The 14,702-nt window shown below is 41.8% G+C and overlaps 1 protein-coding gene across 1 annotated transcript in view; it reads left to right on the top strand.

Annotated features, from left to right (window-relative positions):
- FREM2 (FRAS1 related extracellular matrix 2) overlaps positions 1-13,280 on the top strand; it is a 164,087-nt gene extending 150,807 nt beyond the window's left edge. The window contains exons 17-24 of the mRNA XM_047077382.1: positions 4,205-4,397; positions 6,592-6,696; positions 8,110-8,237; positions 8,587-8,721; positions 9,752-9,878; positions 10,737-10,924; positions 11,133-11,279; positions 12,768-13,280. Coding sequence (XP_046933338.1) covers positions 4,205-4,397; positions 6,592-6,696; positions 8,110-8,237; positions 8,587-8,721; positions 9,752-9,878; positions 10,737-10,924; positions 11,133-11,279; positions 12,768-13,280 — 1,536 coding nt within the window. The remainder of the gene's footprint in view (positions 1-4,204; positions 4,398-6,591; positions 6,697-8,109; positions 8,238-8,586; positions 8,722-9,751; positions 9,879-10,736; positions 10,925-11,132; positions 11,280-12,767) is intronic.
- The last annotated feature ends 1,422 nt before the right edge of the window (positions 13,281-14,702 follow it).

Consider the following 14,702-nt stretch of genomic DNA (forward strand, 5'->3'; position numbering starts at 1 on the left):
ATAAATGATATTACGTTGCTACTATTAAAAATGTGTGTGTATATTGGAGAGAACTAGAAAATTTGGCTATGCACAATGATAACAGACTAATGAACAAGATTTTTCTTTTTAGATGCTTTTAGTTTCCCAGCTTTCCACAGAACTAACATTACTCTCACTTAAAAGAAAACAAAGAAACCATGAGGTGCCTGGGTGGCTCACATGGTTAAGCATCCAACTCTTGGTTTTGATTCAGGTCATGATCTCATGGTCATTGAGATCGAGCCCCGTGTTGGGCTCTGTACTGACAGCGTGAGCCTGCTTGGAATTCTCTCTCTCCCTCTGCCTCTCCCCACTGCCCCCCTGCCATGTACACACACATACTCTCTATCTTAAATAAATAAATAAATAAATAAATAAATAAATAAATAAATTTTTATTGACTACATATTAAAATGTAATATATTTGATATACTGGACTAAGTAAACTATTCTTAAAGTTAGTTTAGCATGTTTCTCTTTACTTTTTTTCTTAATGTTTATTTTTGAGAGAGAGAGAGACAGAGTGTGAGCAGGGGAGGGGCAGAGAGAGTGGGAGACATGGAATCCGAAGCAGGCTCCAGGCTCTGAGCTGTCAGTTCAGAGCCCTATGTGGGGCTTGAATTCACGAACCGCGAGATCATGACCTGGGCCAAAGTCAGATGCTTAACCCACTGGGCCACCCAGGTGCCCCTCCCTTTACTTTTTGAAGTATGGCTACTAGAAAATTTTAAATTACATGTGTGGCTCACGTTATATTTTTATTGGAATAGTGCTGGTCTGGATACTTGAATGTTCGTGCTGATCGTGCTGAATAATCTTGGGCAAGCCAATTGACTTCTTCATGGCTTAATTTCAACACATGTAGAATATAGTCTTGCTTGAGTAAAAGGTGCAAAAGAACAAAGTAAATCTAGATAGGTTTTGTTAATACAATATATACTGCCAACTTCTTTTTTTTTTTTACGTTTATTTATTTTTGAGACAGAGAGAGACAGAGCATGAACGGGGGAGGGGCAGAGAGAGAGGGAGACACAGAATCGGAAGCAGGCTCCAGGCTCTGAGCTGTCAGCACAGAGCCCGACACGGGGCTCGAACTCACGGACTGCGAGATCATGACCTGAGCCGAAGTCGGTCGCCCAACCGACTGAGCCACCCAGGCGCCCCTATACTGCCAACTTCTATAAGAAGCAGTGCGTATATATACTGCCTACTTCAATAAGGCAATATGTAAGTTGGATGGCTTAAGCTGTATGCCCCAATAAGTGAAGATTTTTTTTTTATTTAAGTTTGTTTATTTAATTTTTTGTTTGAGAGAGAGAGTGTGTGCACGCAGGGGAGAGGCAGAGAGAAAAAGAGAGAGAATCCCAAGCATGCTCTGTGCCATCAGTGCAGAGCCCAATATGGGTCTCGAACCCACCACAAACCATGAGATCATGACTTGAGCTGAAATCAAGAGTCAGGTGTTTAACCGACTGAGTCACCCAGGCACCCCCCAGATAAGTGAACAATTAAATCTACTGTGATTTACCTCAACTCTAGTTCCCACCTTAGACAACATTCTGAGTATAATTTTTCTTTTAGAGTATTCATCTTCTTTCCTGTTATTTCCCTCTCCTACCCATCTGACATGGCCCAGCAGAAATTCCTTTGTCCCTTCACCTGACAATACCTCCCCAAATATATACTTGCTGCCCATTATTAGCCACTTAGTAGTGGTAGTGGAAATTGATATCAGTGTTACCTTTTCCAGAGAATTTGCATTTTATATTTTCCCTTCAAATATGGAAGTTAAAGTATCATTTCATTTTGTTGAAAAAACTCAAAACATCCGGAAGGACCCATAAACTCCTATGTCATGTCACAGTTGCTTGAAGAGCATGTACCAGATGTATTTCTTCTAATATAAATAAACACCTTAAAAAGCCCTGTCATACAGGCAGAAAGAAAATTAAGTACTCATTAAGATGACATCCAAAAGTTAAATTGACCCCATTGCATTCTTCAGTTTTTCTGGAATGAACAGGAGGTGACGTGGGTGATTGACATTGTTCCATTGGCTACGCTTACTCCAGACAGCGGTTCTAAGCAGACACAGAAGACCTGGCCGTGATGAGCAAGAAAAGGCAGTCAGATGCTGATTCCATGTCCAGAAATGGCCAAACTCTTAAGTTACCACAAGAACCAATCAAAGAAAATAGAATTAGAGAGCTTTGTGCCAAGTAACTTATTCGTAGGAAGTGAATGCTAGTAGTTCTCTCCAAGATAGTAACATTTGATACATAACATTGGCAAAAATGATTAGCACCTAGAAAGTGTAATTAGAAACTCATGCCTAAAACCTAATTTTTAAAAGTTTATTAAAATCACAGGTTGAAATATTAATCTTAATTTTCAGTGGAATATACATTGACTTAATCACTCTCCTTTACACTGAGTATTAAAATTGCACTACAAGATCCAGTTCTCATTAACTGCAATGATATCGACACTTCACAAAAATAATCTCAAAGGACTTTGGTTGCAAGGCCCCCCTTCTGCAGGCCGGGCTAGCAGATGATGGGGAATGCTAGTCACTACACAGCTAGGAATCAAATCATTTGCTTGGATGATGGTTTCCTTTTTACATATTTTTGCTGGCAATTCACATCATCATTTTTTGTGATTTAAGGAGTTTATTTTTTAGTCTATGATAAAGTGATAAATTATTGCTCTCATGATTCATATTATTCACCAACACATGTCTATGATCCCTGTTGCCATTCATTGTGGAAGGAGAATTAGAGTGGTATCAGAAAGCCCAGCTGGAACTTCTCAAGAGTATGATCTGACTTAAGTCTGTTTCCTCTTGTGTAGAAGAGGATATTTGCCCAGCTATTCTGCAAAGCTGTTTTGAGACTGAAGTATGATAACGTTGGTTAGGTGATCTTAGGACCGCCCTCAGCTTTGTTTGGAATGTGATGAGGTGTGATAGAGTAGAAAAGCACAGGTCAAAGGCTGGGCTCCAGTAATGGCAGGGGCCACTGAGGAGGCTTAAAGAATTCTGTGAGAAATGTATTTCTTTGAGCCTTAACTTTCCTCTCTCTCTTTTTCTATGCATCATCTATCGATCCATCCATCCAATGACCCATCCATCCATCCATCCAAGCATCTATCCATCCAACCATCCACACATACATATAAATATAATTATGAGGGAGATTAAAAGTATTAAATGGCTTTTATTGTGAACCTAGGGGCTCAAGAAATAAATATTAGTTTATCCTATATTAGTCCTAGCCCACCTGCAAAATACCTGAAGAAGGAAAGTGTAAAATTCCAAGCAGTTCACTTCATTTCAACCAATTATTTTTGAGACATATTAAGTGTTACACGTCATTACTAAACATATTTGCTTCTAGGTCTTTCCTGCTTTATTTTATCTTCCTTTAGTAATTTAATAGTATCTTACAGCAGTATTATTCATAATAACTCAAAACAGGAAGTAACCTAGATGACCGTCAAGTGATGAACAGCTAAATATGTGTGGCTTATGCGTAAAATGGTAGGCTATTCAGAAATAAAAGTATCGACATGTGCAGCAACATGGATGCACCTTGGAAACATAAGTGAAAGAAACCTGTCAAAAAAGACCGCTATTGTTATGATTCCATTTATATGAAAAGTCCAGGATTGACAAATACATAAAGACAGAAAATAGGGCTAGTGGCTGCCAAAGATTTGGAGGGGGAGGGAATAAAAGAATGACTTCTAATGAGTTTGGGATTCCCTTTGGAGGTGATGAAAATGTCCTAAAATTGACTGTGTTGAAAATTCCACCTCTCCCTGAATATATTAAATACTGTGGATTTGTCCACTTTAATAGGTGAATTACATGGTGTGTGTACTGTATCTTAATAAAGCTGTTACAAAACAGAAAAGACTGTGTAGGCATAATATGCTCAAAACAATGGAATTCACCTTCAAGATTTCTGCCGCATATCCTTTGTTGCAAAGGAAGGTACTGTAGTAACAACTATTTAATTGCTCCTTAATTAAGTGAGGGGACAGTAGTGTAAATGTTGTCACTTCCTTTCCTCAGTGGCTACTAAAAATCTTTAGCTGAGTGGAGACAACAGCTTGTACAAAATTAGACTCCTCTAATTAACCCTGAACCATGTTGATAGGTACAATTTTATTGTTTCAGGTCCTAAATCTAGTACAGTCGTATGTGACCCTTCGAGTGCCTCTGTATGTTTCCTACGTGTTCCATTCTCCTGTTGGGGTAGGAGGCTGGCAACATTTTGACTTGAAGTCAGAGCTCCGTCTGACTTTTGTGTATGACACTGCCATCTTGTGGAATGATGGAATCGGCAGCCCACCAGAAGCGGAACTCCAAGGTGGGTTAATAATTTGGAAAACTTGTTTTCTTACCCATTTGAATTACTTAAGAGGAATTTTTACTCTAGCTTAAACTAATGGAAGTGACCTTCAATATACTTTATATTAAATATTTTAAGATTATTTCGTCATGGAAAAACTAAATCGTATCAATCCTCCAAATTTTGCATAATATGTGCCTGCTAAATATAACATATATATTTCATGGATATTTAATCCTTACAGTTCATTTTACAGTCAACATGTTTCCTAGATTCTAGAAAATGCATAGAGGAAGTTCCAGTTGAACATAAGAAATGGCACCTCTTGGCTCAGGGAGTGCCTGGGTGGCTCAGTTGTTTACGTGTCTGAGTCTTGATCTCAACTCAGGTCTTGATCTCAGGGTTGTAAGTTCAAGCCCTTGTTGGGCTCCATGTGGGGCATGGAAAAGAGAAAGAAAGAAAGAGAAAGAAGAAAGAAAGAAAGAAAGAAAGAAAGAAAGAAAGAAAGAAAGATGGAGGGAGGAAGAGAGGGGAAGGAAGGTAGGAAGGGAGGGAGGGAGGGAGGGAGGGAGGGAGGAAGGGAGGAAGGGGAGGAAGGGAGGAAGGAGAGATATCTTGGATCCTCGTTCTGGCTCCACAACTAACTAGCTGTGTGATCTTGAACATACTCCTTAACCTTTGTGGCCCTCAGTTTCTTCTGAAAGATAAGCTAGACCTCCAGTAGTCTTTTTATTTTAAAATTCTATTATTCTATGATATTTTAGCTGAATGTTTTGGAACAGTGTAGTAAGTACAACTACCTCCTGAGCCCATAAGCATCTGCAAATCTTTCTTTCAGTCTCCACGTCAGAAGTATAATTCAAGGTCCACAAGCATAAAGCTAATTACTATTAGTAGGATGAGTACCGTTTCTTTTCAGGCCCATGCTGCTCTTCTGGTTCCGTGCCTATCTGGGCATCATGCCTGCATTACTTACTGTGAGCCAGGAGGAAAATACTATTGACAGTGCATCAAAATTTGCCATCTTGAGCACAGTAAAATCGCCTTAAAGCTATGTGATAGGTAATATGTGCACCCTGAGTGGTCATTCCAGGTTATTTTACATTTTCATGTTTTAATTCTGTATTTTGCCTTAGAAAATGTATATTTAAGTACATTTTAATGTGGATCCATGCAAGGGTTCTCAAGGATTACATGAGGATCTCATGTTTCCTTCTTTCCTTTTAGAAAAAAATTTTTTGATGTTTTTATTTTATCTTTGAGAGAGAGAGAGACAGTGTGAGCCAGGGAGGGGCAGAGAGAGGAGACACAGAATCTGAAGTAGGCTCCAGGTTTCTGAGCTGTCGGCACAGAGCCTGATGCGGGCCTCGAACTCAAGGACCATGAGATCATGACCTAAGCCGAAGTCTCAGTATCTGGAACAAACGACCTCAACCGACTGAGCCACCCAGGAGTTTCCTTCTTCTTCTTTTTTTTTTTTTTTTTTTTTTTTTTTTTTTTTAAATTTTTTTTTTCAACGTTTATTCATTTTTGGGACAGAGAGAGACAGAGCATGAACGGGGGAGGGGCAGAGAGAGAGGGAGACACAGAATGGGAAACAGGCTCCAGGCTCTGAGCCATCAGCCCAGAGCCCGACGCGGGGCTCGAACTCACAGACCGCGAGATCGTGACCTGGCTGAAGTCGGTTGCTTAACCGACTGCGCCACCCAGGCGCCCCCAGGAGTTTCCTTCTTCTATCTGGAACCAACTTTGGTCACACTGCTAACAGTCTTGGAAAAGCTCCGGAGTTTTTATTAAGCCCGTAAAATTCGGAATCATTCTGGAGAACACAAACCCACTTCTGTGTCCAAATCTTCAACATTTCACAATTTTACTGTGTCCCTCAATTTACAGCTTCATTTATGTAGACTAATGCTTTTAGGGGGGGAAAAATCTTGGTCTATCATAATCAATCTGTATATTTCATAGTGACCTCTCTCACATTCCCTGATTCTATTTTGCCTCCCTTCTAGACATCTTTTCTTGTCAGAAAACAAAACAAAACAAAACAAAATACTTTTGCGTCTCTTATCCCTCAGAATTCTTCCGATAGCACCCCTTGGCTAGAATGTTTAAAGATGAGACCGTTCTGACTTCAAATTTGGAAGAAATCCTGCCCATCAGAAGTCCCAGGTCATCCATATTTCCATTCTTGCGCACTCTCCCCATGTAGGTTCTCTCTATCCCACCAGCATGCGCATCGGCGAAGAGGGGCGCTTGGTCGTGAACTTCAAGACGGAGGCTCAGTTCCACGGCTTGTTTGTACTCTCCCACCCGGGTAAGCCCTGTAATCCACTAACAGCCATGCCCTAGACAGCAGGATACAGATTTCCCACACCCACAAGTGCCGTGTTTCAGCATGCTTCCCCGGGAGGTCTGAAACCCTCCTTTCAAATGAATTATCACTGTGACTTACCTGCAGGGTGCCTGAGAATTGCTCAGCTCCCTCTCATCAGCTACATCAGTCATCATTATGTACGTAGATTTTTGGAGAAAACGCAAAAGGGTTAAAGTAAATTTAAAAGAAAATTCTGAGTTCATTTTTGGTGGAGTCTGCCTTGGATAAAGAGCCTAGCAACAACAACCCATTCTCTGCTTCAATTCTGTTGTATGAGAAGTGGAATTTTAGGTCGTTTGTTCGGCGAGCCCTTCTCCGTTCACAATTATTTTCTAGACACTGTAAGAAACCTTTGTAACAGAGGCAGAAGTGGCACTTCAGTGTGATACTTACATTTCAGACATGGTAACTAATTATCTTTAATAAGGATTGGCTATGTCATTTTACTAACTGTGACAGCAGATTGTGGTTTGAATATCAACGAGGAGGCAGTCACTGAAGTCTTATGTCCAGGCCTTTTTTTTTTTTTTTTTTATAAAGGACATTTCATTAGACATCTTTTTTTATTTGATTCTCCATATCACTAAATTGGTTTTGCGTATTGTCCCTTTGACAACTGTTGTCAGATTGGGAGGGGAAAATAGTTCACTTACTATCTTCTCCTTCTTTCCTTTTTCTGGGTTTGAGCTCTAAACAAAGGAGAGAATAGGGCTGAAATTCAGAAGAGAAAGAGGGTTCATTGTAGTTTTATGAGACTGAGCCGCAAGAAAAACAGACCCAAAAAGGCTCATTTTGCTTTATTATAATTGACAGTTCTGGAAAATAAAATTTCTTGGTCTTTACAGGTCCCTTCCACATGTCTACCTTTCTAATAAACTGAATCTTTGTTTAGACACAATTACAGACAATCTAAGTAAAATTAGATTCCACTTATAAATTGGGTTTTCCCGGCTGTGTGGATGCTAATAGACGAAAACTCAGCTCATAGCCCCGGTGCACAATAAATGCATTCACATCAGCTTTTATTGCCCTGCTGCCTCTCCCCGGAAAGTAGCCCTGAACTGTTGGAGCACAATTATCTGCACAAGTATCTCTTGATAGAATTATAAAGTGGAAAAAGGCACTGAATTAGGAATCAGAGGGCACACATCCCAGCTGTGTGATCTTGGGAGAGTCGCCATAATCAGTCTCAGCCCGGTTTCTCGGGGACAAAATGAGGACAATTATACCAACACCGTGACTTTGAAAGCTTGGTGTTAAAAGCAAGCAATGTACGATAAGTTACTTTGAAAGCTCTAATGTGTTATGTACTCTTTTAACTACTATACCGTTATTATAATGGCACTTTTCTAGCATCCTTCACGAGCTCAATGATCATGTCGGCTGACCATCCAGGCCTGACCTTTTCCCTGCGCCTCATAAGGAGTGAACCCACCTATAACCAGCCAGTACAGCAATGGAGCTTTGTCTCTGACTTTGCCGTAAGTGACTCCGGCTCTTACTTAAGTTTGCTTTTCTGCTGCCTTTGATTACACCTCAGATTCTTTTTTTTTTTTTTTAATGTAGTTTATTGTCAAGTTGGCTAACATACAGTGTGTACAGCGTGCTCTTGGTTTGGGGGGTAGATTCCCATGGTCCGTCTCTTCCATACAATACCCGGTGCTCATCCCAACGAGTGCCTTCCTCAATGCCCGTCACCCATTTTCCCCTCTCCCCCGCACCACCCCCCCATCAACCCTGTTTGTTCTCTGTATTTAAGAATCTCTTACGGTTGGCCTCCACCTCAGATTCTTACATGAAGAACATAAACGTTCTCTTTTCTCCTCAAAGGTGCGTGACTATTCGGGGACCTACACCGTAAAGCTGCTGCCATGCACCATTCCGTCGAATCAAGAGTACCGCCTGCCAGTCACCTGCAACCCCAGAGAGCCTGTCGCCTTTGACCTTGACATACGGTTCCAACAGGTGCGCCTTTTGGAGTTATTTTCCCCTGACTTACAGAATCCCATTTTATTAAGGTCACGGTCTTCTCAGTAAAAATAAATAAATAAATTCTCCCAATGACTTTAATTCTCACATGCCGAGAAAAAAGGAAGTCAGACAAGAAGGAAGCAAGAAAGGAAGGAAAGAGGAAAGAACTGCCCTTTATCTGGCATTGGTTCAGGATATGCAACTCAGAGTTGAAGAGTATGCAAGGGTTGGGGCACCTGGGTGGCTCAGTCGGTTGAGCGTCCGACTTCAACTCAGGTCACGATTTCACCGTTTGTGAGTTCAAGACCCACTTCAGGCTCTGGACTGACAGATTGGGGTCTGCTTCTAATTCTCTGTCTCCCTCTCTCTCTGCCCCTCCCGCTCGCACAAGCTTTCCCTCTCTCTCTCTCTCTCTCTCTTTCTCTCTCTCTTTCAAAAATAAATAAACATTAAAATTTTTAAAAAAGTATAGAAGGGGTTTTTTTGTTTGTTTTTTGTTTTTGTTTTTCTTATGTGATCTTGTCTCCTCCTGGAGTTTGCTGCCTTGAGGTCTGAGAATTTTCCCAAGAGTTCTTCTGCACTTCTTTATCTTATTCTTGATCTTCAAGGAAAGTAAATATCCTATAGTTCATGCCACCTCAAAGGGCCTAACTGCCATTATATATTAAAAGACAGGTGATGGCACTTTTTGTTCGAGAACTTCTATTAAGAGCTGGCCTTCCACTGACCTTGATATACCCTGTTACACCAATGGAAAAGAACTCAAGCAGTGCTATTTAGTCCCAGCCAAAAAATTTCACTTCACCAGGTCTGCCTTCTCAAGAAAGACAGAGCCAGTGTTATAATTACCTTCATTAGTTTGGTTGGGTGTGAAAATCGCAGTGCAGGCTTTAGGACTCGGCAGGTCCATGTACACAGCTGTGTGCGTGCGTGTGTGTGTGTGTGTGTGTGTGTGTGAATAATGTATTTATGCATCACCAGAACAATCAACAACACGTAAAAGGGCTTTTACGCTTGGTTTCAGGTCAGCGACCCGGTAGCAGCTGAGTTTAGCTTGAACACCCAAATGTACCTACTCTCCAAGAAGAGTCTCTGGTTGTCTGATGGATCCATGGGATTTGGGCAAGAGAGTGATGTCGCCTTTGCAGAAGGTATCATTTCACAAGGGGGACACCTGCTCTGTTTGCCATTGCATCTGTTGGGCTTTGCTCTCTGGGGGTCATGTTTGAGAGGGGAAATTGTAACCCCTGCTATGGTTATGAGAATATCACTGGGTCCTTGCCACTCTGACAGGGATGGGGTAGGGCCACTGAAATTGTATGTATGTTATTGGACGGTTTTTCTTCTGGGGAAATAAAGAATTTATTTCTATGTCCCTTACCTAAGTGGCTTTTGGAACAAATCTAGGTTTGTTTTCTTCAGTCTTTTCTCAAGGTGCATAGATTCAAATCCTACAGCTACTTGAGATTATAAATGCCTCATGGGCAAGGGTTATGGCTGTCTCGTTCAGTGATGTCTTTCTAACACCTAGCAAAATGCCTAACATGCATGGCAAGAGTTTAGTACTAGCTGTGAAAAAGATGATCGAATACCAGGGAATTTCCCTAAACTCTCTTTCAAAATCAAATAAAGCTAACCCAGCTTTTTATCGATATTCCTTTTTTATAGACTTTATTAGTCTGCGTCTTGGCAAGTAATTTGTTTATCTAAAGCAGGCTTTAGCCACAGTGGAATATTATGAATATTAAACCATAGGCCAAGCCTGGAGGTTCTTCCTGCTACCGGCCGAGCACGGGAGGGTCAATAAATCTTCAGTCACATGTAGTCAGTTCTCAAAGTGGTGTTAGCCTGGGAGCATGTGAGATCCTGAAGGTCTTCCAATATTCGATGCCAGATTAGGAAAAGAAGGAAATACCCTCTGGTGGCATTCCTGTCACAAATTATTTGCAGTGTCACATAGACACATTTTGCCATGTAACAGAAATAACATTGCCACGTCTCTGTTTCAGGTGATATAATTTATGGTCGAGTCATGGTAGATCCTGTCCAGAATCTAGGTGATTCCTTTTACTGCAGCATTGAGAAGGTGTTCCTGTGCACTGGAGCTGATGGCTATGTTCCCAAATATAGTCCCACGAATGCAGAATATGGCTGCTTAGCTGATTCTCCTTCGCTCCTGTATAGATTTAAAATTGTGGTAAGTGCTTTGACCCAAACAATGAGCTAGGTAGACACTCAAAGTCAAGTGTTTTTGCCTGATGTTTAAAAACAATAGCATCTTTTCAAATGAAACCAAATGGTGACATTTTATACTTATACTGGCACAAAACTAAACGAAAGAAACACTCTGTACTTGCAAAAGTTGTCATTAGCTACAGCACTGCTCATTCTCTTGTTGCTTAAAGGACAAAGCTCAGCCAGAGACACAAGCCACCAGTTTTGGAAATGTCCTGTTTAATGCCAGACTAGCAGTGGATGACCCTGAAGCTGTTCTCTTAGTGAATCAGCCTGGATCCGATGGGTTTAAAGTCGACTCAACAGCACTCTTTCAGGTGGGCCAATAACAAGCCACTTACAACAGCTCCACGAGGACATTCAGGTTACTTAATATCAGAATGCCCCAGATGTCTTCTATTAAATGGCAGTGACAGTAATATTGCAGAAGTCATAGTAACATTAAATAAGGTAAGGTAGGTAAGCCCCACAGGACCATATTGAGCACATGGTGAGCATTCTGTAAACTCTCATTGTTATTTTTATTAATGCCTCAACATTACTTTAGGTCCATGTGTAAAGAAGACCCTCATTCAGCCCAGAATATAAATCTAAGTCTGATGGTTGGGAACTCTGCTTTTCTTCTTCAAAACTTCCTTCCTGTCGACTTTCCATGACCATCTTTATTAGAGTGATCTTGTAAGAAACGCTGGATTCCAAAAAACAAGTGGGCGCTGCTCATAAATCTCCACGCCCAAAGACTTTATAAACTAGGACAGGATGTCCTAACCTAGAGGTAGATGGTAAAGAGACCCACATGACCGTAACACTGAGCAGACAATAGAGAAAAATTCAGAGATGTGTTCCCACTGTGAATCCTTGGGGGAGCAAGTACACCTTTTAAGAAATTTACTGAAAATTGTCCAGACAGGATGGGCTGCAGAAACACATTATCTTTATTCAACCTAAAGGAAGAATCTTAAGGAAGTATATTTGTTGTTCTGAGTACTTTTTTAAAATTATTTTTACTGTTAACACTCAAAGCATTTGACCCCTTCTAAATCCTGAAAGTTTCAAAAAACCATCAGAAAATCCCTTCTTTTCACAGGCCCTGGAAAAGCAGAAAAACTGACCTCTTCTACGGTCTTGTGTGTAAATATGCAGCAAGACAAATCGGACACGAGTCCTGAGGGTCAGAAGGTCTGAGTTCTAGTCCTGCCTCTGCCACTAACTAGTTGAGGGACACGAGCAAGTTACTGCTGTGCATTCTTGTTTACTCGTTGTTGAGATGAATAAGTTAAGCTGTGTGATATTTAAAGCTCTTTACAGCTCTGACGTTCAATGGCTACAAGTCACAGATGACCAAATACTTACCGGCACATCCTCCCTCAAGAGTTGCACAAAATATTTGAGAGTGCTCTACACAAAGCCTTGTACGTACTATACGTGCAAAAATAGTCAGTAGATTCCAGGGCGCCTGGGTGGCTCAGTCAGATAAGCATCTGACTTCAGCTCAGGTCATGATCTCATGGTTCGTGGGTTCAAGCCCCACATCGGTCTCTGTGCTGACAGCTCAGAGCCTGGAGACTGCTTGGGATTCTATGCCTCCCTCCCTCTCTCTCTGTCCCTCCCCTGCTCGCATTCATCAGATCTCTCTCTCTCAAGAATAAATAAACATTAAAAAAATTTTTTTGAAATAGTAGATTCCTTTTGCAGACTAAAGTCTATTATCAGTTATTGTCTCTGCCATTAACTTCTCTTGCAATAGTCATGCAGGAGGTTGGTATGGTATTTAATTTTCTAACAAACAGAGCTGTGTTTTCTAGGTGGCTCTGGGCCGAGAGTGGTACATACACACCATCTACACAGTGAGATCGAGAGACAACGCCAATCGAGGTATTGGCAAAAGAAGCGTGGAGTACCAGCACCACTCTTTGGTGAGTTCAGGGAAGCCCGGGGCAGGTACCAAAGGCCGGAAGAAGAGGGAGATGAGGAGCCCACCCCCGCTGGCCTGGGAAATAGGTGCTGAAAACAAGCGGGGAACGAACATCCAGCACGTCGCCCTGGACCGCACCAGCAAGAGGCAGATCCCCCGCGGGAGAGTTCCTCCTGATGGCGTCCTCCCCCGGGAGCTCAACCCTCCCAGCTCTGAGGTCAGCCTGGTCACGGTGGTGGGAGGCGTCGCCGTGGGGTTACTCACCCTCTGCCTTGCCGCCATCACAGTGACGATGTGCAAGAGCAAGAAGGGCGCCCGGAGAAAGGACGCCCTGAAGGGCTCGGGCAGCAGCAAGCCCATGATGCCCCCCCAGAGCCACCGCAACGACAGCTCGGAGGTTTGATGACCACGGGTGGATTCAGCCTTTTCCTCAAGTGCCTCGGAAAGACGATAGAAACCCAAATGCTTCTGTAAACAGCAGAGCTTTGGGGACTTCTGCTACGAAGCTGCTCAGAGGACCTGACCGGACTACTGAACTTGGATTTGAATTCTGTCTACTCTTTCATGCGTCACAGAACAAATTCAGACCGCAGACCGCATCTTTCTTCTTGCCCAAAAGGCAACCTACGCAGAGCCAGCGATGGACCGCCAGGGATGTACTTCACATTTAGGCATTTTCTCCACACAATGGAGACAAATCTATTCAGAGGTGCTACAGACTCCGTCAGAAGTTTAAGAGGAGTCTATTGTTGCTATGTTAGTCTGAACCTTGAAGGTGCAATTATCACATCATTTATTCACTGCCTAACAGTTTATTACTAGGACGGTTTAATTGCTAGTCTGAAAGGATGATAAACACACTGTTTATTATGACAAGTTTTCTAACAGGCGAAGACGGCACAGAAGTATGACCAGGGATAGCTCAACCCATAATTCACCTCTTCTACTACATGGGAGGGAATGGAAGGAAAGAGAGAGGGAAGTAACTGGCTAGTTTGGATTTGAATTATGGTGCCCTTGTTTTATTTGCTTATTTAATTTTAAATTAAACCAAAGAATATGTTCCATCTGGAAGAGATTGTTGAAGAAAGACTTTGCTGTTATATAGTGAGAAGTAGTCGAGTTCTTGCATGGTAGTATACCTAATTGGTGCTCAGCATTTGTGGGAAATGAGAGGGTTGGTGGCGTTTGGATGATGAAGAAATGCTATAGCGTTAGATTTGCATTTATAAGACAATGTTCTCTAAGAACTGAGCCTAGATATTTGCAGTATTGAACCCACAGATGATAATGAAAAATATCATTACAGGTGGTGGAGGGAGAAAGTGATATTTATTAGCATAACGTGTTTAACCAAAGTGCCTCTATACACATTTTATAGAACATTTTGCCAGATGACATCTGAGGTTAACCCTCAGAGTAGCACAATCACATAACAATGTCCAGAACTCGAACTGGCCATAGGACATTTCATTAACTTGCTAATCAGCATCTGGTCTCAGCCAGGGGACTCTCTGCCACTGTCATTCCAGAGGTGGTCTTGGAGGTGCCTTCTTCTTCTTTGATCCAGGAGGAGAGTAGCATTCTGTGACATCTGCAATTCAGAGAGCTGGTGCAGTGCGATCCCTGAGTATCTGAAAATGTAATGCTTAACACCGCTTACAGTGTTAAAAACCAAGAAACATAGGGAGCTTGCTTGGCAAGGCTCCTGTCACCTTTCTGGAAAAAAAAAATATGCTTTTACCAAATGGCAGAGATTTCGGTTGGAAAGGGAAGGAAAATGTCAGTGGTCTAATGACCAATCTTCCAAAAGCTAGTAAATGTA

Source organism: Lynx rufus, unplaced genomic scaffold, assembly GCF_022079265.1.
Source record: "Lynx rufus isolate CCGP_SWC_20201006 ecotype Redwood Valley unplaced genomic scaffold, mLynRuf1.p SCAF_1, whole genome shotgun sequence".
Classification (NCBI taxonomy): Eukaryota; Metazoa; Chordata; class Mammalia; order Carnivora; family Felidae; genus Lynx; species Lynx rufus.